General features: G+C 48.4%; 2 protein-coding genes across 2 annotated transcripts; both read left to right on the forward strand.

The window, feature by feature from the left end:
- Positions 1–4,154: 4,154 nt before the first annotated feature.
- On the forward strand, positions 4,155–6,215 carry LOC123098045 (berberine bridge enzyme-like Cyn d 4). Its single transcript, XM_044519918.1, has 2 exons — positions 4,155–6,005; positions 6,112–6,215. The coding sequence occupies exon 1, from the start codon at positions 4,291–4,293 to the stop codon at positions 5,989–5,991; it is 1,701 nt and encodes a 566-aa protein (XP_044375853.1). The 5' UTR covers positions 4,155–4,290; the 3' UTR covers positions 5,992–6,005; positions 6,112–6,215.
- A 12,054-nt stretch (positions 6,216–18,269) lies between these two features.
- LOC123100076 (calcium-dependent lipid-binding protein) lies at positions 18,270–21,815 on the forward strand. Its single transcript, XM_044522066.1, has 10 exons — positions 18,270–18,602; positions 19,000–19,101; positions 19,462–19,512; positions 19,695–19,815; positions 19,906–20,024; positions 20,230–20,328; positions 20,444–20,524; positions 20,617–20,699; positions 20,783–21,176; positions 21,257–21,815. The coding sequence occupies exons 1-10, from the start codon at positions 18,498–18,500 to the stop codon at positions 21,647–21,649; spliced, it is 1,548 nt and encodes a 515-aa protein (XP_044378001.1). The 5' UTR covers positions 18,270–18,497; the 3' UTR covers positions 21,650–21,815.
- Positions 21,816–23,999: the final 2,184 nt, after the last annotated feature.

Raw genomic sequence — 23,999 nt, forward strand, 5'->3', positions numbered from 1 at the left:
CCAATGCCGAGCCGGCCCTTTGAGTTTTAGCGGGAGATACTTGATGGCGTGTAGATCATCCCCGCGGGCCATGTGAATGTGGAGGAAGAAATCCTCTATCCATACCGCGGGGTCTGTAGTACCATCATATGATTCAATGTTCACGGGTTTAAACCCTTCTGGGAATTCATGATCCATTACTTCATCGGTGAAGCATAGGGGGTGTGCGGCGCCTCTGTGCCGGGCTATATCACGACGCAGTTCATACGAGTCTTGTCTGCTGTATTCGGCCCGGCCGGATTTGCTTTTAGTATATCCGGCGTGACGGTCGTCGTCACGCGTTGGGGCGCGCCCTCGTGATCCGTAGATCGATCTTTTATGTCCTGCTTTGTTTTCCAATACGTCTCGCAGGTCCTGCGTGTTGCCCCGGGCCTTGGTGTTTTTGTTTGACTGGCGGCGGGGTGCGGGCTGGTCTTCGGGCTGATGTGCCGCTTTGTCTCGGCCACGAGGTGGCCGGTCAGCCGCATCATACGCTGGAAATATAGGCTTTAATGCCTCCTCCTCGAGTTGGGGTAGCAACCTGCGCTTTGGGTAACTTTTGGTTGGGCGCTCGAGTTCGTATTCCTCGGCCGCCAGGACCTCGGTCCATCTATCCGCTAGCAGATCTTGGTCAGCTTGAAGCTGTTGTTGCGTTTTCTTCAGGCTTTTTGCTGTGGCTATAAGCCGGCGCTTGAAGCGCTCCTGCTCGACGGGATCCTCGGGCACGATAAATTCTTCGTCGCCGAGGCTCACCTCGTCTTCGGAGAGGGGCATGTAATTGTCATCCTCTGATTCTCCGTCTGCTGCCTGTTCCTTAGGGCTAGCTTGCCCATCCTCCCGCTCGAAACCTGGCTGGAGGGGATTGTCTTCGTCTTCGGCACTATCCGCAGCGTTATTGTCTCTTGTGCCGGTATCGCTGCTTTTGCTATGGCGGGGCTTAGAGCGGCGCCGATGACGCCGGTGCTTAGATTGCTTCTCGGGGGATTATCCTCCATTGGCTTATTGCCATCGCTTTCTTTGGGGGTGTCCACCATGTATATATCATATGATGAGGTGGCAGTCCAGCGCCCTGTGGGCGGTGGTTCCTGTTCTTCTCCTGCATCGTCGTCCATACCGTCGATGTCTTCGGAGCCGAAATCGAGCATGTCGGTTAAGTCGTCGACAGTGGCTATTAAGTGGGTGGTGGGTGGGGAACGAATTTCTTCGTCGTCCGCTTCCCACTCAAGCCGGACATAGTTCGGCCAAGGGCCTCCTGACAAGGAGAGAGACCTTAATGAATTTAGCACGTCGCCCAGGGGCGAGTGCTGAAAGATATCCGCGGAGGAAAACTCCATGATCGGTGCCCAATCAGATTCGATAGGCACGGACGCAGGCGGTTCGGAGCCCGTGGCCGGGGACGAATCCAAGGGTCCGGCAACACAGGTCTCATAGGAGGTGAAGTCAGTATTCGGCTCTATCGCCGCTGAGTGTGCGGCCTCCGTGGCGGGGTCCATCCACCCGTCCTCGGACGGCGCGATCTGCTCCGGATTGAGGGCCGGAGTGGCCACAGGTGTGATCTCCCGAACACCGTCCGACGGCAGAGCTAAGTCATGCTCGTCGTGACTGTGCGGCGCACCTGACATGGGCTCGAATCCGTCGAAGATCAAGTCTCCGCGGATGTCGGCAGTATAGTTTAAGTTTCCAAACCTGACCTGACGGCCAGGGGCGTAGCTCTCGATCTGCTCCAGATGGCCAAGCGAGTTGGCCCGCAGTACGAAGCCGCCGAATACGAAGATCTGTCCGGGGAGAAAAACCTCACCCTGGATCGCATCGTTGCCGATGATCGAAGGAGCCATCAAGCCTTTATCGTGACGGCACAGTGGAACTCTCAATGAAAGCACCAATGTCGGTGTCAAAACCGGCGGATCTCGGGTAGGGGGTCCCGAACTGTGCGTCTAAGGCGGATGGTAACAGGAGGCGGGGGACACAATGTTTACCCAGGTTCGGGCCCTCTCGATGGAGGTAATACCCTACTTCCTGCTTGATTGATCTTGATGATATGAGTATTACAAGAGTTGATCTACCACGAGATCGTAGAGGCTAAACCCTAGGAGCTAGCCTATGATTATGATTGTTCTTGTCCTACGGACTAAACCCTCCGGTTTATATAGACACCGGAGGGGGCTAGGGTTCCACAGAGTCGGTTACAAGGGAGGAGATCTACATATCCGAATTGCCAAGCTTGCCTTCCACGCAAAGGAGAGTCCCACCCGGACACGGGACGAAGTCTTCAATCTTGTATCTTCATAGTCCAACAGTCCGGCCAAAGTATATAGTCCGACTGTCCGAGGACCCCCAAATCCAGGACTCCCTCACCCCTACCCGAGATCCACCGGTTTTGACACCGACAATCTCTTCCCCACTGCAGGCTCTCTCCCGCTGCACATGGTGGCTGTGGCTTGTTATCTCGGTCGTCGACGTCGGTGCGTTTGTGGGGGCTGGTAGAGGTGACATCGGACCGGAGGAAACTTTGGATGGCTCGCTCATCCCGACGGCGGCGACGACCAAGGTTGTCGTTCTCCTCCTTGCAGGCGCCGTCGTGGTCCCTGGCCTCCACCTCGACCCCATGCCCGGGTGAAGACCCAAAATCTCCTTAGATTGGGCAGCGACGACACTGCGTGTGTCGTGCCCTTCTTGGAGGCGTTGCCTGGGGCGTTCAGGTGCTCGGTTAGAGGAACTACAGGTGGAGGGGATGGGACCAGTGGCAGCAAGTGGTGTTCGCGAAGGAGGAGCGGCGTGGCATCTAGCACATCAACAATGGCGGGTCTCGGCGGTGGGCGTGTGATGATGGACGAGCGCATGATGGTGGCGTTGTCTGACATCATGGTGACGTTGACGGCAGTTAGGCCTGGCAAGCTCGATGCGTTAGTACAGCTCTGAAGATGGATCGGTGGAAGACGGCGACGGCGGTGATGGTGTCCTGGACTAGGGGGTACCAACCTAGTCGGCCTACAGTTCTTGGGCCGGGCCTTCAAGCCCTGGCTACCACACGGCAAGACTTCGAGAGCTTCATGCCTGGGCGTGTTCAAGACTGCCTCTACCGAAGACTTGGCGTGTACTCCAAGATGTTTCCTACCGTCTCCATACGCGCCCATGGATACCGATCATGTAACCCTAGATGCCCTACCTGGAGTGTATATAGGCCAGAGGGTTTAACCTGTAGAGGAGATCCAATCACAATTACATTCACCTAGCCCTAGGGTTAGATCTCTCCTTACGATCTCAAGGTAGATCAAGTTTCTACTCGATACATCATCATCAATACAATCAAAGCAGGATGTAGGGGTATTACCTCTTTGAGAGGGTCTGAAGTTATGTAAATACTGTCCCTTTCGTCCCTGTTACCACTGATCCGAGATCCACAGCTCACAACCCCATACCTTGAGGTGTGCCGGTTTTACCACCGACATTGGTGCTTCATTGAGAGTTCTGCTGTGAGATCAACAAATGATCGATGGGATCGTCGGTCAACGACTCGAACCCTCAGGGCAATGCTTATGTCCAGCTTTAGCAGCAAGGAAGGAGTCTTTGTCCGGTGTAGACGTCGGGCGAAGCCCCGAACAAACATAAAGTTATCATGAATACTTCTTGATTTGATGAACGCGCTTTGAGAATGGGACACCAGGCCATTCATGAACGGAGCTAGTCGAGTTGCCATGATTTTTGCCAGAATCTTTGCGAAAGCATGGATAAGACTGATGGGGCGGAAATGTGATAGGTCCTCATCACCCTCCTTCTTTGGTAGTAACACTATGTTAGTTAAGTTCAGCCAATGCAGGTTTGTAGTAGTATGGAGAGTTGAGAAGGAGTTCACTTATCACGAAATTGATAAAAAATGATATATTTAGAATTAAAATATGTCTACGTACATTCATTTTCTTGACAAGGTACTTTGGAACGAAGAAAGTACATTTTAGTGTTGTGACGTGACACGGTGTGATGGAGCAATTTTTAGGCGTGTTGGAAATATCGAGCAGTTTTTTTCCGAGGGGAAATACCGAGCAGTTGGCCTGTCGAATCATGGCGAGCTAAGCTTCCACGTTTTTCTCCTCTCCAGACTTCGGTCACCTGTCATATTTTCTTTCGAGATCACTACCCACGCGCCAACACCATCACCGTGACGGGAGTCCACCTACCATATTCAAAGCCCACTAGAACACTTTGATCCTATCATCATTCTCCCGCTGGTAATTGCTTAGGCAGAGCAGTCAAGGGAGCCAGGGCGAGAAGACGATGCGGCCATTCAGCCGTCTCGCTCCTCTCCTCCTCCTGCTCGTCCTCGTCTCGCCTTCGTCCCCGCAGCCGCAGGAGCTCCACGAAGAAGCGGGCGGCCTCCAAGAGAGCTTCCTGCGTTGTGTGTCCCGCCTATCGCCGGACACCGCCGACCCGTCCGAGCTCGTCCACGCGCCGGCGGACGCCTCCTACCCGCCCCTTCTCGCCTCCACCATCCAGAACCTCCGCTTCGCTTCGCCTCAGACGCCGGGGCCGTCGCTGCTCCTCACGCCTAGGACCGTCACCGAGGTGCAGGCGTCCGTGGCCTGCTGCAAAGCCCACGGCCTCACCGTCCGCGCCCGCAGCGGAGGCCATGACTACGAAGGCCTATCCTACCGCGCTACCCGTCCCAGCGGCGGCCGCCCGTTCGGCGTCATCGACGTCGCCGCGCTCCGGACAGTGCGGGTCGATGCGGCGCGCCGCGTGGCGCGCGCCCAGCCCGGGGCCACCCTTGGGGAGCTCTACTACGCGGTCGCGGAGGGGAGCGGTGGTGCGCTGGGGTTCCCCGCCGGGATCTGCCCCACGGTCTGCGTCGGTGGGCACCTCAGCGGCGGCGGATTCGGGCCGGTGATGCGCAAATACGGCCTCGCCGCCGACAACGTCGTAGACGCCGAGGTGGTGGACGCGGGAGGGAAGCTCCTGAACCGGTCAGCCATGGGGGAGGACCTCTTCTGGGCGATCAGGGGCGGCGGCGGAGGAAGCTTCGGCATCGTCGTTTCTTGGACCGTGAGTCTGGTCCCCGTCCCGAGCGTCGTATCCGCCTTCACCGTCCGTCGGCTACTCCGGCGTGGTGACGAGGACGAAGAAGCAATGCTCCTTCTCCTGACCAAATGGCAGCTCGTGGCACACGCCCTCCCGGACGATCTCTTTGTCAAGGTGGCCATGGAGCCCAAGGTCGATGACGGCGGCAAGAGACGGCCATTGGTGGTGTTCAAGTCACTGTTTCTTGGCAACTACAGTGGGATGATTACCCAAATGGGCATCCATTTGCCTGAACTAGACATTAAGCCAAGCGATTGCAGAGAGATGAATTGGATTCAGTCGATGCTCTACTTCTACGGCTACACCAATGGCCAACCGGCAGAAGTGTTTCTGGACAGAACACTCCAACCCAAAGAGTACTACAAGATCAAGCTAGACTACCTCACATCGCCAATTCCGGCAACCGGTCTAAGCATGTTATTCACCAAGATCGTCGAAGAGCAGGGCGGCTCCATCGACATCGACCCCCAGGGCGGCAGGATGAGCGAGATACCAGAATCCGACACGCCGTATGCGCACCGCAGAGGGTACCTCTACAATTTCCAGTACTATGTCAAGTGGGGAGGTGACAAGAATGTGTCATATGAGGAGAAGCATTTGGGTTGGGTCAGGGGGGTGCATGAGCTCATGACACCCTATGTGAGCAATAGGCCTAGAGCTGCATACATTAACTTCAGGGACCTGGACTTGGGGCAGAATGTGGAGGGCAATACAAGCTACGAAGAGGCCAAGGTGTGGGGGAGAAAGTACTTCAGGGGAAACTTCAGGAGGCTGGCAATGGTGAAGGCAGAGGTTGATCCTGACCAGGTGTTCTGGAGTGAGCAGAGCATCCCTCCTCTGGTTGTGGCCAGGAGGAAGAGGAAGGGACAGAGGCATGCTGGATTGGTTTTAGATATTTGATAGTTCAGGCGCAGGTTTGTGTTCCTTTTAGCGAATGTTTCTCAACAAATAAAAATAAAATCCACTTGCCTCGTCTCTTGCAATGTTGTGCCAAATTATGCTGTCGTTTTTGGTTTGCAGGAATAAAAGAAACTAGATGATATTCCGCACGGTGTTGCAGAAATGTTTTGCAATATATTTTAATGATATTTGGTTGTATGGAACATGAATATTTGGAGTGATAATAGGAGAACCAAAGCTGAAAATGCATATGATCATGGTGTTTGATTATTCTATAGTTGTAAATTATTTATTAAGTATAAATAGAATAATAAAATTGAAATTATCATGCATGTCATGTATATTTGTATGTAAGGTGGACATTTTTTTCCATACATGTTCCATATTGAGATGACATGTTTATGTTTACATGTTAAGAAAAACAAGTTATGGGTGGCTAGCTATTTAGATATCGAAGGGCTAATATGATGGCGTACGAGATTGCGAAGTTCAGCTTTGATAATAGATTTGATGGTGTGCTTCTTAATAGTGTTCCGCCCTGCGTGGCTAAAATTGTAACGGATGATTGTATGAATATTTAAATTAAATAATATATGGGAGGGTTTAAAAAAAAGATATCGGAGATACTTAAACGTGAGAAATGTAAAATGGCTAGCTATTTAGATACAGAATATACCTGAATATGAAAAATGTTCGAATTGTAGCATGATGAATCCTCAGGAATCGGAAACATAAAAATGCATGGTAAAACTTGATCCGTGCATCACATAAAAAACCTGACGAATTATGTGTATGCCATAGTTATTGTAGGAACAAATGAAACTATCTACGAGGCTGCACTCAGCGAAACGTTTTCTTTAGATTTCAATGCAGAGTAGACCAGAAGAAAAATCCTATCGTCTCTATGATATAGACCAAATAAACTCTATAAGAATAAATCTGAAGGAATAAAATTCTATAAATTTCTTAAGCAGAAATAAAGAATCCATTTCACGAGAACGGCATTTTGGAGCTCGGCCTCCAAAAGTTCATACTTTTCGGTTTAAAAAAATCTGAAAAAAAATGTACAAGTATACAAGGATGTGTTGTGTTTGTGTGTAAAATTTCAGGATGAAATACCCTGAGATGCGATCTGTGCAAAAAGAAAAAATTCATGAACTTTTGGGATGAATAGTATCATGTGTTGAAAAGCCACATATTTGTCTTTTTGCACAACTCTCATTTCAACGTATTTCGTCTTGAAAATTTACACACATGTGTGTTATGCCTCCATGTATATCTTTTCAGTTTTTTTAATGTAAAAATATGAATTTTGAATTTTTCAAAAACCGGTCTCCATGGAGGCCGAGTTCCAAAAGCAATTTTCGTCCATTTCACCTATATCTTTCCTACTTATAAAGGTTAGAGTTGGTGGTCAGTTCACATGTGAGAATAACAATCTTCATCAATAAAAAATGCACCCAGCCCACATGTAGGACTAGCAAACTTTCAAGAGACATAAATAAATAACTGCACTTTTACTCACATATGAGACCTAAAGCAAATAAACAAGTACGCTACTACTTTCATGTGAGACCAGCACTTGCAAAATGAACAAATAACAAATGCAAAATGTGAATCCAACTCAAAATTATACCGTTGTTTTCAATTTCTCTTTTCAACCAAGATCTTCCAATTCTATATCATAGAATAAGAGAGTGAACAAATTGTAACTCCAAAGCGACAGTAGTCCTTGCCCTTCTACCCGATCGACGACCTTGTACAGTCAACTCACTAATATGTACCCAACGTTCAGAATGTTATGTGTTGCAAAAAACCTATGGATGGCTTAAGATTCACCAATGCATGCACCTTGATCTTTAGTTATATTTTCACTATTTTTAATCGTGAATCACATGCAGAGGCCGTAGGACACCAACGTATTTTGACGACTTGCTAAGGCAGTGACCCAATTCCTCATATTTTATAGTTTCGTAGCAACGCGTGTGCATTGTGCTAGCACATATAAAATTTGAACTTGTGGGATTGTGGCTCATTCACACCCCCTCCCTCTCGAAAACAACACACTAACGTATGGACAAAATAATGTAAGTTGCAGGATTTCTAGCCGTCACTGAATGCTGGCTTCTTCAAAGAAGGCAAGTAGTTCTCCTCCAAGCTCGCCTATGACCTGACTATGATGGAAGTTAGCGATGACACCTATGATAGGACCATTTGGACCTCCAGGTTCCTAACCGTTTCAAAATATTTGCATGGCTTCTATTCAGGGACCACCTGAACTCCAAGGCAAACCTCCTTCGCAAGCACATCTCCCCGGACGCCACCTGCTCGAGATGTGATCACGACTGCGAAATGGTCATGCACATTTTAATACTATGCCTTCTTGCCAACATAATTTGGCAACAAATTGATATCCTACCCCAACTCCACCACCTCCTCTAGGATTGCAGGATGCCAATCATCATATATAGCTAACAACCCTACTCACCATCCATTGGAAGATATGGACATGCAAGAATGAAATGACCTTTCAACATGAAGATCGCCATAGCTCGATAGTACTTCGACCAATCATTGAAGACCTCACACTGTGAACGCACGGTGGAACGATGGAATGATGCATGGAGTAATATATTCATGTGGGGGAGCTACCCCACCCCCCAAGTATGAGTTCTCCATGGAGTAGGATTTACTAGGTTTTTGGGCGGAGGACTTGGCTGGCCTCAAGGCCCCTTTCGGAGGAGGTGGTGATGTGATAGCTGCCGTGTGGGAAGGTGTTGGACCATACGGTTTCATGGTGGAGTTCCTCAAGCCTCACTTGAGGGGGTGAAGGCTGACATAATGACGACCTTTGCGAGGCTACACACGCTCAATGACCATAGCTTTCAAGGCCTTAACCAGGCACTCCTCACCCTCCTCCCAAAGAAGCTGGATGTTGCCTCCTAGATTGACTACCACCTCATTAGGCACATCCACATCATTGTCAAACCAGCGGCCAAATCCCTCACTACAAAGGGAGGCACCGTGGTTGGGATCTCTTGTGGAGTTGAACCAATGCACATTCATCAAAAAGCATTGCATCGATGACAACTTCATGATGGTGCAACATATTGGGTAGTTACATCCACATGCTGAAGGAGCCACATGTGATGCTTAAGCGGAACATCATGCATGCCCTCAACTTTGTGATGTAGCACCAAAAGCAATGTATGACAAGCTGATGACCACCATCAAGGATAATATCATGATCTCCACGACGCAAGACAAACACCCTCGATGTTGCCAAAGCATCGGGGCCGCCACCCTAGTTTCTGTTGGGGAACGTAGTAATAATTTTAAAAAAATTCCTACGTGTCACCAAGATCAATCTAGGAGAAGCTAGCAACAAGAGAGAGGGAGTGAATCTTCATACCCTTGAATATTGCTAAGTGGAAGCGTTACAAGGAACGCGGATGATGGAGTCGTACTCGCGGCGATTCAAATCGCGAAAGATCCGATCTAGCGCCGAACGGACGGCGCCTCCGCGTTCAACACACGTACAGCCTGGGGACGTCTCCTCCTACTTGATCCAGCAAAGGGAGAGGAGAAGTTGAGGGAGAGCTCCGGCAGCACGACGGCGTGGTGGTGGAGCTTGCGGTTCTCCAACAGGGCTTCGTCAAGCACTACGGAGGAGGAGGAAGTGTTGGAGAGGGGGAGGGCTGCTTCTGCCCTCCCACCCCCCTCTATTTATAGGGTGAAGGGGGAAGGGGGCCAGCCCCCTTAGATCTCATCTACAAGGGGGGCGGCGGCCAGGGGGGGACTTGCCCCCCAAGTTTGGTGGGAGGCGCCCCCACCCCCTAGGGTTTCTAACCCTAGGCGCCTTGGGCCCTTGGGGGGGCACCAGCCCACTAGGGGGCTGGTTCCCACCCTTGTTTAGCCCACTTGGCCCACCGGGGTAGGTAGCCCCACCCGGTGCACCCCCGGACACCTTTCGGTGGTCCCGATACAATACTGATAACACCCGAAATTATTCCGGCGACTGAAATCGGACTTCCCATATATAATTCTTCACCTCTGGACCATTCTGGAACTCCTCGTGACGTCCGGGATCTCATCTGGGACTCCGAACAACCATCGGTAACCACATACAATTTCCAATAACAACTCTAGCGTCACCGAACCTTATGTGTGTAGACCCTACGGGTTCGGGAACCATGCAGACATGACCAAGACATCTCTCCGGCCAATAACCAACAACGGGATCTGGATACCCATTTTGGCTCCCACATGTTCCACAGGATTCAATCAATCCCGTATACAATTCCCTTTGTCCATCGGTATGTTACTTGCCCGAGATTCGATCGGCGGTATCCTCATACCTCGTTCAATCTCGTTACCGGCAAGTCTCTTTACTCGTTCCGTAACGCATGATCCCATGGCTAACTCCTTAGTCACATTGAGCTCATTATGATGATGCATTATCGAGTGGGCCCAGAGATACCTCTCCGTCATACGGAGTGACAAATCCCAGTCTCGATTCGTGCCAACCCAACAGACACTTTCAGAGATACCTGTAGTGCACCTTTATAGCCATCCAGTTACGTTGTGACGTTTGGTACACCCAAAGCATTCCTAGGTATCCGGGAGTTGCACAATCTCATGGTCTAAGGAAACGATACTTGACATTAGAAAAGCTGTAGCAAAACGGACTACATGATCTTGTGCTATGCTTAGGATTGGGTCTTGTCCATCACATCATTCTCCTAATGATGTGATCCTGTTATCAACGAAATCCAATGTCGATGGTCAGGAAACCACAACCATCTATTGGTCAACGAGCTAGTCAACTAGAGGCTTACTAGGGACATATTATGGTCTATGTATTCACACATGTATTACGGTTTCCGGTTAATACAATTATAGCATGAACAACCGACAATTACCATGAACAAGGAAATATAATAATAACCACTTTATTATTGCCTCTAGGTCATATTTCCAACAATCTCCCACTTGCACTAGAGTCAATAATCTAGTTACATTGTGATGAATCGAACACCCATAGAGTTCTGGTGTTGATCATGTTTTGCTCGTGGAAGAGGTTTAGTCAAAGGATCTGCAACATTCAGATCCGTATGCACTTTACAAATATCTATGTCTCCATCTTGAATGTATTCACGAATGGAGTTGAAGCGACGCTTGATATGCCTGGTCTTCTTGTGAAACCTGGGCTCCTTAGCAAGGGCAATAGCTCCCGTGTTGTCACAGAAGAGAGTCATCGGGCCCGACGCATTGGGAATAACTCCTAGGTCAGTGATGAACTCCTTCATCCAGACTGCTTCCTGTGCTGCCTCCGAGGCTGCTATGTACTCCACTTCACATGTAGATCCCACCACGACGCTTTGCTTGCAACTGCACCAGCTGACTGCTCACCATTCAAAATGTACACGTATCCGGTTTGTGACTTGGAGTCATCCAGATCTGTGTCGAAGCTAGCATCGATATAACACTTTATGACGAGCTCTTCGTCACCTCCATAAATGAGAAACATATCCTTAGTCCTTTTCAGGTACTTCAAGATATTCTTGACCGCTGTCCAGTGTTCCATACCGGGATTACTTTGGTACCTCCCTACCAAATTTACGGCAAGGTTCACATTAGGTCTGGTACACAGCATGACATACATAATAGACCCTATGGCTGAGGCATAGGGGATGACACTCATCTTTTCTCTATCTTCTGCCGAGGTCGGGCATTGAGCCGTGCTAAATCTCACACCTTGCAATACATGCAAGAACCCCTTCTTGGACTGATCCATATTGAACTTCTTCAATATCTTGTCAAGGTATGTGCTTTGTGAAAGACCAATGAGGCGTCTCGATCTATCTCTATAGATCTTGATGCCTAATATGTAAGCAGCTTCTCCAAGGTCCTTCATTGAAAAACATTTATTCAAGTAGGCCTTTACGCTTTCCAAAAGTTCTATATCATTTCCCATCAATAGTATGTCATCCACATATAATATGAGAAATGCTACAGAGCTCCCACTCACTTTCTTGTAAACACAGGCTTCTCCATAAGTCTGCATAAACCCAAACGCTTTGATCATTTCATTAAAGCGAATGTTCCAACTCCGAGATGCTTGCACCAGCCCATAGATGGAGCGCTGGAGCTTGCATACCTTGTCAGCATTCTGAGGATCGACAAAACCTTCCGTCTGCATCATATACAATTCTTCCTTAAGGAAACCGTTAAGGAATGCCGTTTTGACGTCCATTTGCCATATCTCATAATCATAGAATGTGGCAATTGCTAACATGATTCGGACGGACTTCAGCTTCGCTACGGGTGACAAGGTCTCATCATAGTCAACCCCTTGGACTTGTCGATAACCCTTAGCGACAAGTCGAGCCTTATAGACGGTCACATTACCATCCGCGTCAGTCTTCTTCTTAAAGATCCACTTATTCTCTATGGCTTGTCGATTATCAGGCAAGTCTGTCAAAGTCCATACTTTGTTTTCATACATGGATCCTATTTCGGATTTCATGGCTTCAAACCATTTGTTGGAATCCGAGCCTGCCATCGCTTCTTCATAGTTCGAAGGTTCACCGTTGTCTAACAACATGATTTCCAGGACAGGGTTGCCATACCACTCTGGTGCGGAACGTGTCCTTGTGGACCTACAAAGTTCAGTAGCAACTTGATCCAAAGTTTCATGATCATCATCATTAACTTCCTCTCTAGTCGGTGCAGGCACCGTAGAATCATTTACTTGAGCTGCGCTACTCTCCGGTTCAAGAGGTAGTACTTCATCAAGTTCTACTTTCCTCCCACTTACTTCTTTCGAGAGAAACTCTTTCTCCAGAAAGGATCAATTCTTGGCAACAAAGATCTTGCCTTCGGATCTGAGGTAGAAGGTATACCCAATAGTTTCCTTAGGGTATCCTATGAAGACGCATTTTTCCCACTTGGGTCGAGCTTTTCAGGTTGAAGTTTCTTGACATAAGCATCGCATCCCAAACTTTTAGAAACGACAGCTTAGGTTTCTTCCCAAACCATAATTCATACGGTGTCGTCTCAACGGATTTCGACGGTTCCCTATTTAAAGTGAATGCAGCAGTCTCTAAAGCATAACCCCAAAATGATAGCGGTAGATCGGTAAGAGACATCATAGATCGCACCATATCCAATAGAGTGTGATTACGATGTTCGGACACACCATTACGCTGAGGTGTTCCAGGCGGCGTGAGTTGTGAAACAATTCCACATTTCCTTAAATGCGTGCGAAACTCGTGACTCAAGTATTCTCCTCCATGATCTGATCGTAAGAACTTTATTTTCCTATCACGTTGATTCTCTACCTCACTCTGAAATTCCTTGAACTTTTCAAAGGTCTCAGACTTGTGTTTCATTAAGTAGACATACCCATATCTACTTAAGTCGTCAGTGAGGGTGAGAACATAACGATAGCCACCGCGAGCCTCAACACTCATTGGACCGCACACATCAGTATGTATGATTTCCAACAAGTTGGTTGCTCGCTCCATTGTTCCGGAGAACGGAGTCTTGGTCATTTTGCCCATGAGGCCTGGTTCGCACGTGTCAAATGATTCATAATCAAGAGACTCCAAAAGTCCATCTGCATGGAGTTTCTTCATGCGTTTGACACCAATGTGACCAAGGCGGCAGTGCCACAAGTATGTGGGACTATCATTATCAATCTTACATATTTTGGCATTCACACTGAATATGTGTAAGATCACGTTCAAGATTCAATAAAAATAAACCATTGACCAGCGGGGCATGACCATAAAACATACCTCTCATATAAATGGAACAACCATTATTCTCAGATTTAAATGAGTAGCCATCTCGCATTAAACGAGATCCAGATACAATGTTCATGCTCAAAGCTGGCACTAAATAACAATTATTGAGGTTCAAAACTAATCCCGAAGGTAGATGTAGAGGTAGCGTGCCGACGGCGATCACATCGACCTTGGAACCATTCCTGACGCGCATCGTCACCTCGTCCTTCGCAGTCTCCACTTATTCTGAAGCTCCTGTTTTGAGTTACAAATATGAGCAACCGCACCGGTATCAAATACCCTGGAGCTACTATGAGTGCTGGTAAGGTACACATCAATAGCATGTATATCATATATACCTTTGGCGTCGCCGGCCTTCTTATCCGCTAAGTACTTGAGGCAATTCCGTTTCCAGTGACCATTTCCCTTGCAATAAAAGCACAGAGTCTCAGGTTTGGGTCCATTCTTTGGCTTCTTCCTAGCAACTGACTTGCCGTCCTTCTTGAAGTTCTTCTTACCCTTGCCTTTCTTGAAACTACTGGTCTTATTCACCATCAACACTTGATGTTCCTTTTTTATTTCCACCTCCGCTGATTTCAGCATTGAATATAACTCAAGAATGGACTTCTCCATCCCTTTCATATTGTAGTTCATCACAAAGCTCTTGTAGCTAGGTGGAAGCGACTGGAGGATCCTGTCAGTGACCGAGTCATCTGGAAGATTTACTCCCAGCTGAGACAAGCGGTTGTGCAACCCAGACATCTTGACTATATGCTTGCTGACAGAAGTGTTTTCCTCCATTTTACAACTGTAGAACTTGTCGGAAACTTCATATCTCTCGACCCGGGCATGAGCTTGGAAAACCATTTTCAGCTCTTGGAACATCTCATATGATCCGTGTTGTTCAAAACGCTTTTGGAGCCCCGGTTCTAAGCTGTAAAGCATGCCGCATTGAACCAGGTAGTAATCATCACTACGCGACTGCCAGGCGTTCATAACGTCTTGAGTTGCTAGGAAAATGGGTGCGTCACCTAGCGGTGCTTCAAGGACATATGCTTTCTTGGCAGCTGTGAGGATGATCCTCAAGTTACGGACCCAGTCCGTATAGTTGCTACCATCGTCTTTCAGCTTGGTTTTCTCTAGGAACGCGTTGAAGTTGAGGGCAACATTAGCGTGGGCCATTTGATCTACAAGACATATTGTAAAGATATTTTAGACTAAGTTCATGACAATTAAGTTCATCTAATCAAATTATTTAATGAACTCCCACTCAGATAGACATCCCTCTAGTCATCTAAGTGATTCATGATCCGAATCGACTAGGTCGTGTCTGATCATCACGTGAGACGGACTAGTCATCAATGGTGAACATCTCCATGTTGATCGCATCTACTATACGACTCATGTTCGACCTTTCGGCCTCTTGTGTTCCGAGGCCATGTCTGTACATGCTAGGCTCGTCAAGTCAACCTAAATGTTTTGCATGTGTAAATCTGGCTTACACCCATTGTACGCGAACGTTAGAATCTATCACACCTGATCATCACATGGTGCTTCGAAACAACGAACCTTCGCAACAGTGCACAATTAGGGGAACACTTTTCTTGAAATTTTAGTGAGGGATCATCTTATTTATGCTACCGTCATTCTAAGCAAATAAGATGTAAACATGATAAACATCACATGCAAATCATAAAGTGACATGATATGGCCAATATCATCTTGCACCTTTGATCTCCATCTTCGAGGCGCGGCATGATCACCTTCATCACCGGCACGACACCATGATCTCCATCATCGTGTCTTCATGAAGTTGTCTCGCCAACTATTACTTCTACTACTATGGGTAACGGTTAGCAATGAAGTAAAGTAATTACATGGCGTTTTCATTGACTCGCAGGTCATCCAATAAATTAAGACAACTCCTATGGCTCCTGCCGGTTGTCATACTCATCGACATGCAAGTCATGATTCCTGTTACAAGAACATGATCAAACTCATACATCACATATATCATTCATCACATCCTTTCGGCCATATCACATTACATAGCATACCCCGCAAAAACAAGTTAGATGTCCTCTAATTGTTGTTGCATGTTTTACGTGGCTACTATGGGTTTCTAGCAAGAACGTTTCTTACCTACGCAAAAGCCACAACGGTGATATGCCAATTGCCATTTACCCTTCATAAGGACCCTTTTCATCGAATCCGATCCGACTAAAGTGGGAGAGACAGACACCCGCTAGCCACCTTATGCATCAAGTTCATGTCAGTCGGTGGAACCAGTCTCACGTAAGTGTACGTGTAAGGTTGGTCCGGGCCGCTTCATCCCACAATGCCGCCGAATCAAGATAAGACTAGTAACGGCAAGCATATTGACCAAATAATCGCCCACAACTACTTTGTGTTCTACTCGTGCATAGAATCTACGCATAGACCTAGCTCATGATGCCACTATTGGGGAACGTAGTAATAATTTAAAAAAAATTCCTACGTGTCACCAAGATCAATTTAGGAGAAGCTAGCAACAAGAGAGAGGGAGTGCATCTTCATACCCTTGAAGATCGCTAAGCGGAAGTGTTACAAGGAACGCGGATGATGGAGTCGTACTCGCGGCGATTCAAATCACGGAAGATCCGATCTAGTGCCGAACGGACGGCGCTTCCGCGTTCAACACACGTACAGCCCGGGGACGTCTCCTCCTTCTTGATCCAGCAAGGGGACAGGAGAAGTTGAGGGAGAGCTCCGGCAGCACGACGTCGTGGTGGTGGAGCTTGCAGATCTCCGACAGGGCTTCGTCAAGCACTACAGAGGAGGAGGAAGTATTGGAGAGGGGGAGGGCTGCTGCTGCCCTCCCACCCCCCTCTATTTTTAGGGTGAAGGGGAAAGGGGGCCAGCCCCCTTAGATCCTATCTACAAGGGGGGGGCGGCCAGGGGGGAACTTGCCCCCCAAGTTTGGTGGGAGGCGCCCCCACCCCCTAGGGTTTCTAACCCTAGGCGCCTTGGGCCCTTGGGAGGGGTGCACCAGCCCACTAGGGGGCTGGTTCCCACCCTTGTTCAGCCTACTTGGCCCACCGGGGCAGGTGGCCCCACCCGGTGGACCCGGGACACCTTTCGGTGGTCCCGGTACAATACCGATAACAACCGAAATTATTCCGGCGGCTGAAACTGGACTTCTCATATATAATTCTTCACCTCCGGACCATTCCGGAACTCCTCGTGACGTCCGGATCTCATCCGGGACTCCGAACAACCTTCGGTAACCACATACAATTTCCCATAACAACTCTAGCGTCACCGAACCTTAAGTGTGTAGACCCTACGGGTTCGGGAACCATGCAGACATGACCGAGACATCTCTCCGGCCAATAACCAACAGCGGGATCTGGATACCCATATTGGCTCCCACATGTTCCACGATGATCTTATCGGATGAACCACGATGTCGGGGATTCAATCAATCTCGTATACAATTCCCTTTGTCCATCGGTATGTTACTTGCCCGAGATTCGATCGTCGGTATCCTCATACCTCGTTCAATCTCGTTACCGGCAAGTCTCTTTACTCGTTCCGTAACGCATGATCCCGTGGCTAACTCCTTAGTCACACTGAGCTCATTATGATGATGCATTATCCAGTGGGCCCAGAGATACCTCTCCGTCATACGGAGTGACAAATCCCAGTCTCGATTCGTGCCAACCCAACAGACACTTTCGGAGATACCTGTAGTGCACCTTTATAGCCACCCAGTTACGTTGTGACATTTGGTACACCTAAAGCATTCCTACGGTATCCGGGAATTGCACAATCTCATGGTCTAAGGAAACGATACTTGACATTAGAAAAGTTTTAGCAAAACGAACTACACGATCTTGTGCTATGCTTAGGATTGGGTCTTTTCCATCACATCATTCTCCTAATGATGTGATCACGTTATCAATGACATCCAATGTCCATGGTCAGGAAACCACAACCATCTATTGATCAACGAGCTAGTCAACTAGAGGCTTACTAGGGACATATTACGGTCTATGTATTCACACATGTATTACGGTTTCCGGTTAATATAATTATAGCATGAACAACAGACAATTATCATGAACAAGGAAATGTAATAATAACCACTTTATTATTGACTCTAGGGCATATTTTCAACAGTTTCTAGCCACACTTCGCTTGTGTAGCCCGCCAACACCACCTTCTGGGGCAACCAGCCAACCATACCATTACTTACCCTCGAGTTGTAATGCCGTATGACCCAACTACGTGCAACCCAAGCAACACAAGCCCATTGCGTCTGACGCCGCGACTTGGGCCCAATATGCTGCTTGGATACGCGGGAGGAGGAGCGTGGTCGAGGTGTGGGGCCCATTTCGGCGCATCTGTCAGCAGCGTATTGGGCCCATTTCGTAGTACCTTTTTTGTTCAAACCATTTCGTAGTACCTTAGGAATGTCGTTACCTCACAACCCTTTAGAGGCGGTGGAGCTCGTCCATCACTCGGGCAAGTCGACGCGTCAAAACTAATAAAAAAGCGTGCGCGGATCCAGCCATGCAAAAGCAAGCGTGATCACAGCCATCTCCACCAATCGCACGTTATTGCACGCGCAAAACTCGCCCCCAAATTCACAGCAATAGAATTTGGATCGAGGATCCTACAAACGAAGAAAACAATCCCTCCCCCGATCGCGATCCAGGCGACTCACGGGAGAAAATGGGGTTCTTTTCGGGGATCATGATGGGATTCATCCTCGGCGTCGCCCTCATCGCCGGCTGGGCGAGCGCCATGGCTCGCCGCGCCCACAAACGCAGCGCCAAGGCAAGTGCGCCTGCGGATACTCTAGATTGATCACTGCATTCATGCGATTTTCGGTTTGCGTTGTGCCATTGTCGATGATCCTTTTTGCATCGACTCGTAGATATATTTTCAGGTTGGACCCTGTGTTGATCCGCTAGAAGGATTCAGGCTTACAGACGTTTTCTCAGGCTCGTTCGTTGATTATTTGCGTTCTGAAAGCGGCTTATGCGTCTGACGCCGCGACTTGGGGAATGAAATTTGGCTCAAGCCTGAGTTTCTCACGGCAATGCGCCGGAGTATATTTGTCCTTGGAACTCCTTTCAGTTCAAGTTCTGTTTTTACACTGTTTTTGAAATGAAGCTGCAAGTGAAAGTTTTGTTTCGTGATAATTACTGTAACAAAATTCGTTTTGAAACAGGCTGCCGATGTCAATGTGCTAGGATCTCTCAGCCGTGAAGATCTCAAGAAAATATGCGGAGAAAATCTCCCTCAATGGATTTCATTCCCGGAGTATGACCAGGTGAAATGCTACTTACTGTGTTACCGGGACTCTTTCCATATTCCCGATTAATCATAATATGTAAAATATGGACAAGAACAAGCTATGCCACTCTAGTCTTTACTAGACGTGAGTGCATTCGAGTTCATACCAGATAAGTCATCAAATTCCTAAGTTTAAGAAATTCAAAACATCAGGACAAAATTACCCCAGTATCATTGCAAATAGGTGTAAGCTGAGAAAAAAAAATCTGATATGAGGATGACATTTTCCAACTCAGTTATCCTTGTGGTGGTACCAAGTACCAATGATTTCCTTGCAGTATGCTCACCTGATATTTTTCTTGCTTTCGTACTTTAACGTTTCGGTTCCGTTCTTCAGGTTAAATGGCTCAACAGACAATTGAGCAAGCTTTGGCCTTTTGTTGAAGAGGTACACACAATTAACCTCCTGTGTTCTTCCAGTTTTTTCGACAGGAGGGTCCTCCTTTCGTTTAGACGAAAGAAAGGGTTTATCTGTAGAGTTAACGAGTTTTTGAAGTATGAGCCTATGAACTGTTTATTGTTCTGTTGTTGTTGACATCTGTTCTGACGTACAGTTGCTTTTGGTTACAGGCAGCAACCATGGTCATCAGGGACTCCGTGGAGCCTATACTCGACGTTTATCGACCGGTGGGGATATCCTCACTCAAGTTCAGCAAACTCTCGCTAGGCACCGTGCCACCGAAAATTGAAGGTTGCAAGGACAACGTGGCATTAATTCTACAGTACTAAGTGGTAGATAATCTTGTTCTAAAGGCTTCTGATGAGTGATGATGTTGTCCAGGCATTCGGGTCCAGAGCTTTCAGAAAGGGCAAATCACAATGGATATCGACTTCAAGTGGGGCGGGGATCCGAATATCGTCCTTGCAGTTGAAACTCTAGTCGCTTCACTCCCGATTCAGGTCTGCAAATCTGCCGCCGGCCCGACAAAACGGGCCTACCTTAAATTTTCTGTAGGTTTTCAGTGACAGTTTGAACCTGGTGAAATTTGACCTTACAAGTTCTGTTCGTCCAATATCTACTCTGCGAGTAGCACGGCTGCACAAGCATTTCAATCAAACTACAAATGGTAAAACAATTATCTTATGCTGTACTGCTTGTATACAGTTCAAGAACCTTCAGGTGTTCACCATCATCCGCGTGGTCTTCCAATTGTCTGACGAGATACCATGCATATCCGCTGTTGTCATCGCTCTTCTGGCAGAGGTACGTACGCATGCTTCTTGCAACCACTCTAAATTTTCTCCCGTCATGAATCCTTGAGCATCACTGGTTCTCTGTATGTTGCCGCGGTAAATGGTTTCTTCTGCATCGCCTTCAGCCAAAACCGAGGATCGACTACATACTGAAGGCGGTCGGGGGAAGCCTGACGGCGATGCCCGGACTTTCAGACATGATCGACGTATGTCCCGAGTTTGCTTCCTCTCCTTCTTGCTGCTTACATTATCTGTGTCGAGGGATGATGATTTTTTGGTTACTCCTTTTGCTCTGAAGGACACCGTGGCGTCATTGATCACTGACATGCTCCAATGGCCGCATAGAATCGTCGTTCCACTGGGCGTTGACGTGGACATAAGGTTCTGTTGACAGAGCTCGGTCAGGAGTTGAAACTGGAGTGTCTGTCTGTCCGTCTGTCTGACAACGGCAAGTTTCCGTGCAGTGATCTGGAGCTGAAGCCGCACGGGAAGGTGACGGTGACGGTGGTGCGCGGGGAGTCGCTCAAGAACAAGGAGTTCATCGGCAAGTCGGACCCCTACGTGGTGCTCTTCATCCGCCCCATGTTCAAGGAGAGGACCCGGGTCATCGACGACAACCTGAACCCGGAGTGGAACGAGACGTTCGAGCTCATCGCGGAGGACAAGGAGACGCAGCACATCATCCTCGAGGTGTTCGACGAGGACAGCCTGAAGCAGGACAAGAGGCTGGGCATCGTCAAGCTGCCCCTGAGCGACCTGGAAGTGGAGACCGTGCAGGAGATCAACCTGCAGCTGCTGTCATCCCTGGACACCACCAAGGTCAAGGACAAGAAGGACCGGGGCGTGCTCACCGTCAGGGTAAGCCCATGCATGCCTTCTCCTCGACCTGTACTCCGTTTCGGAGCGAGCGAGAACTCGATGGAGCTGTGTATTCGCAGGTGTTGTACCACCTCTACACCAAGGAGGAGGCGCTGCGGGCGCTGGAGCTGGAGAAGAGGACGGTGGAGGAGCGGCTGAAGACGAGGGAGGCGACGGGGCCCGCCGTTAGCGGGGCCGCGGACGCAGCCAGAGGCGTGGCCGCTCCGTCCACGGTCACCACCAACGTGGCCGGCACGGGCGTCGCGGCGGGCGCTGCCGTGGCCGGTTCGGTCGTCCACAAGGACGGGTTGGGCGTTCACAAGGACGGGCCGGGGGTTCACATGGTGGGCACGGGGATCGACGCGGTCGGCAAAAGCATCACCAAGGCCGGCAAGTTTGTCGGCCGGACCGTCACAGGGCCCTTCAGCAGCCAGAGGCGCAGCGCCGCGAGCGTGCCGACGGTCGACGAGTGACTGATGCAACTGTGAGCTTCTGCTACTCTTTACTAGTTACTTAGTACTACTGCCGGTAGTGGTTGTCCGTCTCCATTTTTTCACCATCATTTTTTTTATCAGAATCATAGTACTACATTACATGTTTGTATTTGTCTTTGATTTGATTTCGACACTGTTTGCATCCGCCGTATTTGAGTATCTTTCATTCATATCTGCATCTGGTATGAAATGGAAACAAATCTGGTACAGTCTTAGAAATCGTTTTCTTGCTTTTGCGTCCAAGAGCAACTCTAATGCATGGCCAAAACATATTTAGTGCTATAAAACGGTCACTATTGGAAAATATTGGCGTCTAACACTCTCAATATCCCTTTAGTGGTGCCCAAATTTGTTTTTGGTGCCGGAAAAACAGTCCCTCTGAACTAAAAAAGCGGTGCAAACCCACAACCCCCAAACCCATCTCAATCCCTCCAATTCGAGCTGGAACCAAATTTTACCTCCCAGCCGCCCGCTGCCGTGCTCCGACCACGGTGCCCCGACCCCCGGCACCGGTTACCCGTCCCCTGACTCGGAAGACAATGGAAAAGTCGGTGCATATAGCCACACAAATTGACAGCGCACGGCGTCTCCCCCACCTGCGGCAACGCCGTGTTGACTTGTATCGTCCTTCCCCGCCAATGGCGGCCTCCAATTCCGCCCTACACGGCGAACAAGAGGTGGCACACTGTGACCAAGATTGAGGATGGATTGACAAATCGGTCGCTCAAGAAGCAGAAACCGACGAAGCATGCGACCCCGCCTCCCCACCTACGATGACCCCTACACCACCTCCCACTCAAAGCCTACTCCAACCTCTAATTCCCCGACTTTGATGCCGGCTCAGTGACGCAACAAGTGCTTATGGAATTACCTCCAATGTAAAAAAACATTTATTTTCTTTTCAGCTTCGGTAATGTTGAGATCTAATTTGTACACTTAGACATTTGTATGCAAAATGACCTGTAAGTGGATTAGTTTATGGCAAGGTTCAACGAAGATTAGATTGTTTTTGATGGCCTCAACTTCTCGGTTTAATAACAAGTGGAGCAGAGGAAGGTGTGATTGAGATGGAGACTTCAACGATGAAGAAGAAGCACACGGGATTGAGAAATTGCACGATTGAGCTTCTCACAACCTCCTCTCTAGGGTGCTAGTAAATGGCATTCCTTATGTGCCTATAGATCATGGTTGTGGTCTTGGGAACGATGACACCTCTCACTATTGTTGTTTGCCATCGCTATTCATCCTCTCTATAGCATCATAGACCTTCTACTCAGTCGGCTGCACAAACTTCAAGGAAGAGGAGCATAGTTTAGAACTTTCTTGTATGTTGACAAAATTGCTATTTTTGTGGCTCCCCTCAAGGAGGACATCACCGCTTTATCCAATGTATTGGGCAACTTGGTCATGTCACTAATCTCGCAACAAAATTCCACAAAAGTCAAGTGTGGCACCTATTTGATTTGAAGGTCTTAAACTCCAAGATAATCTAAAACACTTCCCTCTCGTTGTCAATACTTTTCAATAAGATACCTTGAACTTCTCCTATCAATCAAGAATCTCAAGTGCAACCACTTTCAATACATAGAGGATAAAATTGCACCAAGTTAAATTCATGACATGCCAAGCAGTTTATCGTCTTTGGGTGTCACATCTCGGTGTAGTTGGTGCTCACTTCCCAGGCCATCTACGACTTAACTCCTATGGATAGAGTAAACTAAGTAGAGCCTTCTTGTGATCAGTTGCATATAAAATCTCGGGTGGGAAGTACAAAGTCAACTAGGAGACCTTGCATCGTTTGACGGTGCTTGGAGTACTTGGCATTCTTCACCTTGAGAAATTAGCGTGTGTGTTGTGGGTTCTTGGCGATGGATTGAGTCGGCAACACCGGAAAAATTTGAGTGACTCTCGAGAACCTGTGCAATTATGATGATATGGAACTCTTTTCATGACATGACATAAGTGCAAGTTAGCAATGGGGTTAGATGGCCAGAGGAGTTGGGAAACGTTGCATGGAAAACAAAAAAAAATTCTATGCACACGCAATGATCTATCCATGGATATGCATAGCAACGAGGGGGAGAGTATGTCTACGTACCCTCGTAGACCGTAAGCGGAAGCGTTCCACAACGCGGTTGATGTAGTCGAACTTTCTTCACGCTCCAACCGATCTAGTACCGAACGCACGACACCTCTGCGTTCTGCACACATTCATCTCGGTGACGTCATCTACCTTCTTGATCCAGCAAGACGGCGAGGTAGTAGATGAGTTCCGGCAGCACGACGGCGTGGTGATGGCGATGGTGATGTGATCTCCGCAGGGCTTCGC

Source organism: Triticum aestivum, chromosome 4D (genome assembly GCF_018294505.1).
Source record: "Triticum aestivum cultivar Chinese Spring chromosome 4D, IWGSC CS RefSeq v2.1, whole genome shotgun sequence".
Lineage (NCBI taxonomy): Eukaryota > Viridiplantae > Streptophyta > Magnoliopsida > Poales > Poaceae > Triticum > Triticum aestivum.

Excerpts from the sequence above, each read along its gene's own strand:
- LOC123098045 (XM_044519918.1), top strand. The coding sequence starts at position 4,291 with ATGCGGCCATTCAGCCGTCTCGCTCCTCTCCTCCTCCTGCTCGTCCTC.
- LOC123100076 (XM_044522066.1), top strand. The coding sequence starts at position 18,498 with ATGGGGTTCTTTTCGGGGATCATGATGGGATTCATCCTCGGCGTCGCC. Across the intron at positions 19,102-19,461 it reads CATTCCCGGAGTATGACCAG|GTTAAATGGCTCAACAGACA; the intron begins GTGAAATGCTAC and ends TCCGTTCTTCAG. Across the intron at positions 20,700-20,782 it reads GGCGTTGACGTGGACATAAG|TGATCTGGAGCTGAAGCCGC; the intron begins GTTCTGTTGACA and ends GTTTCCGTGCAG.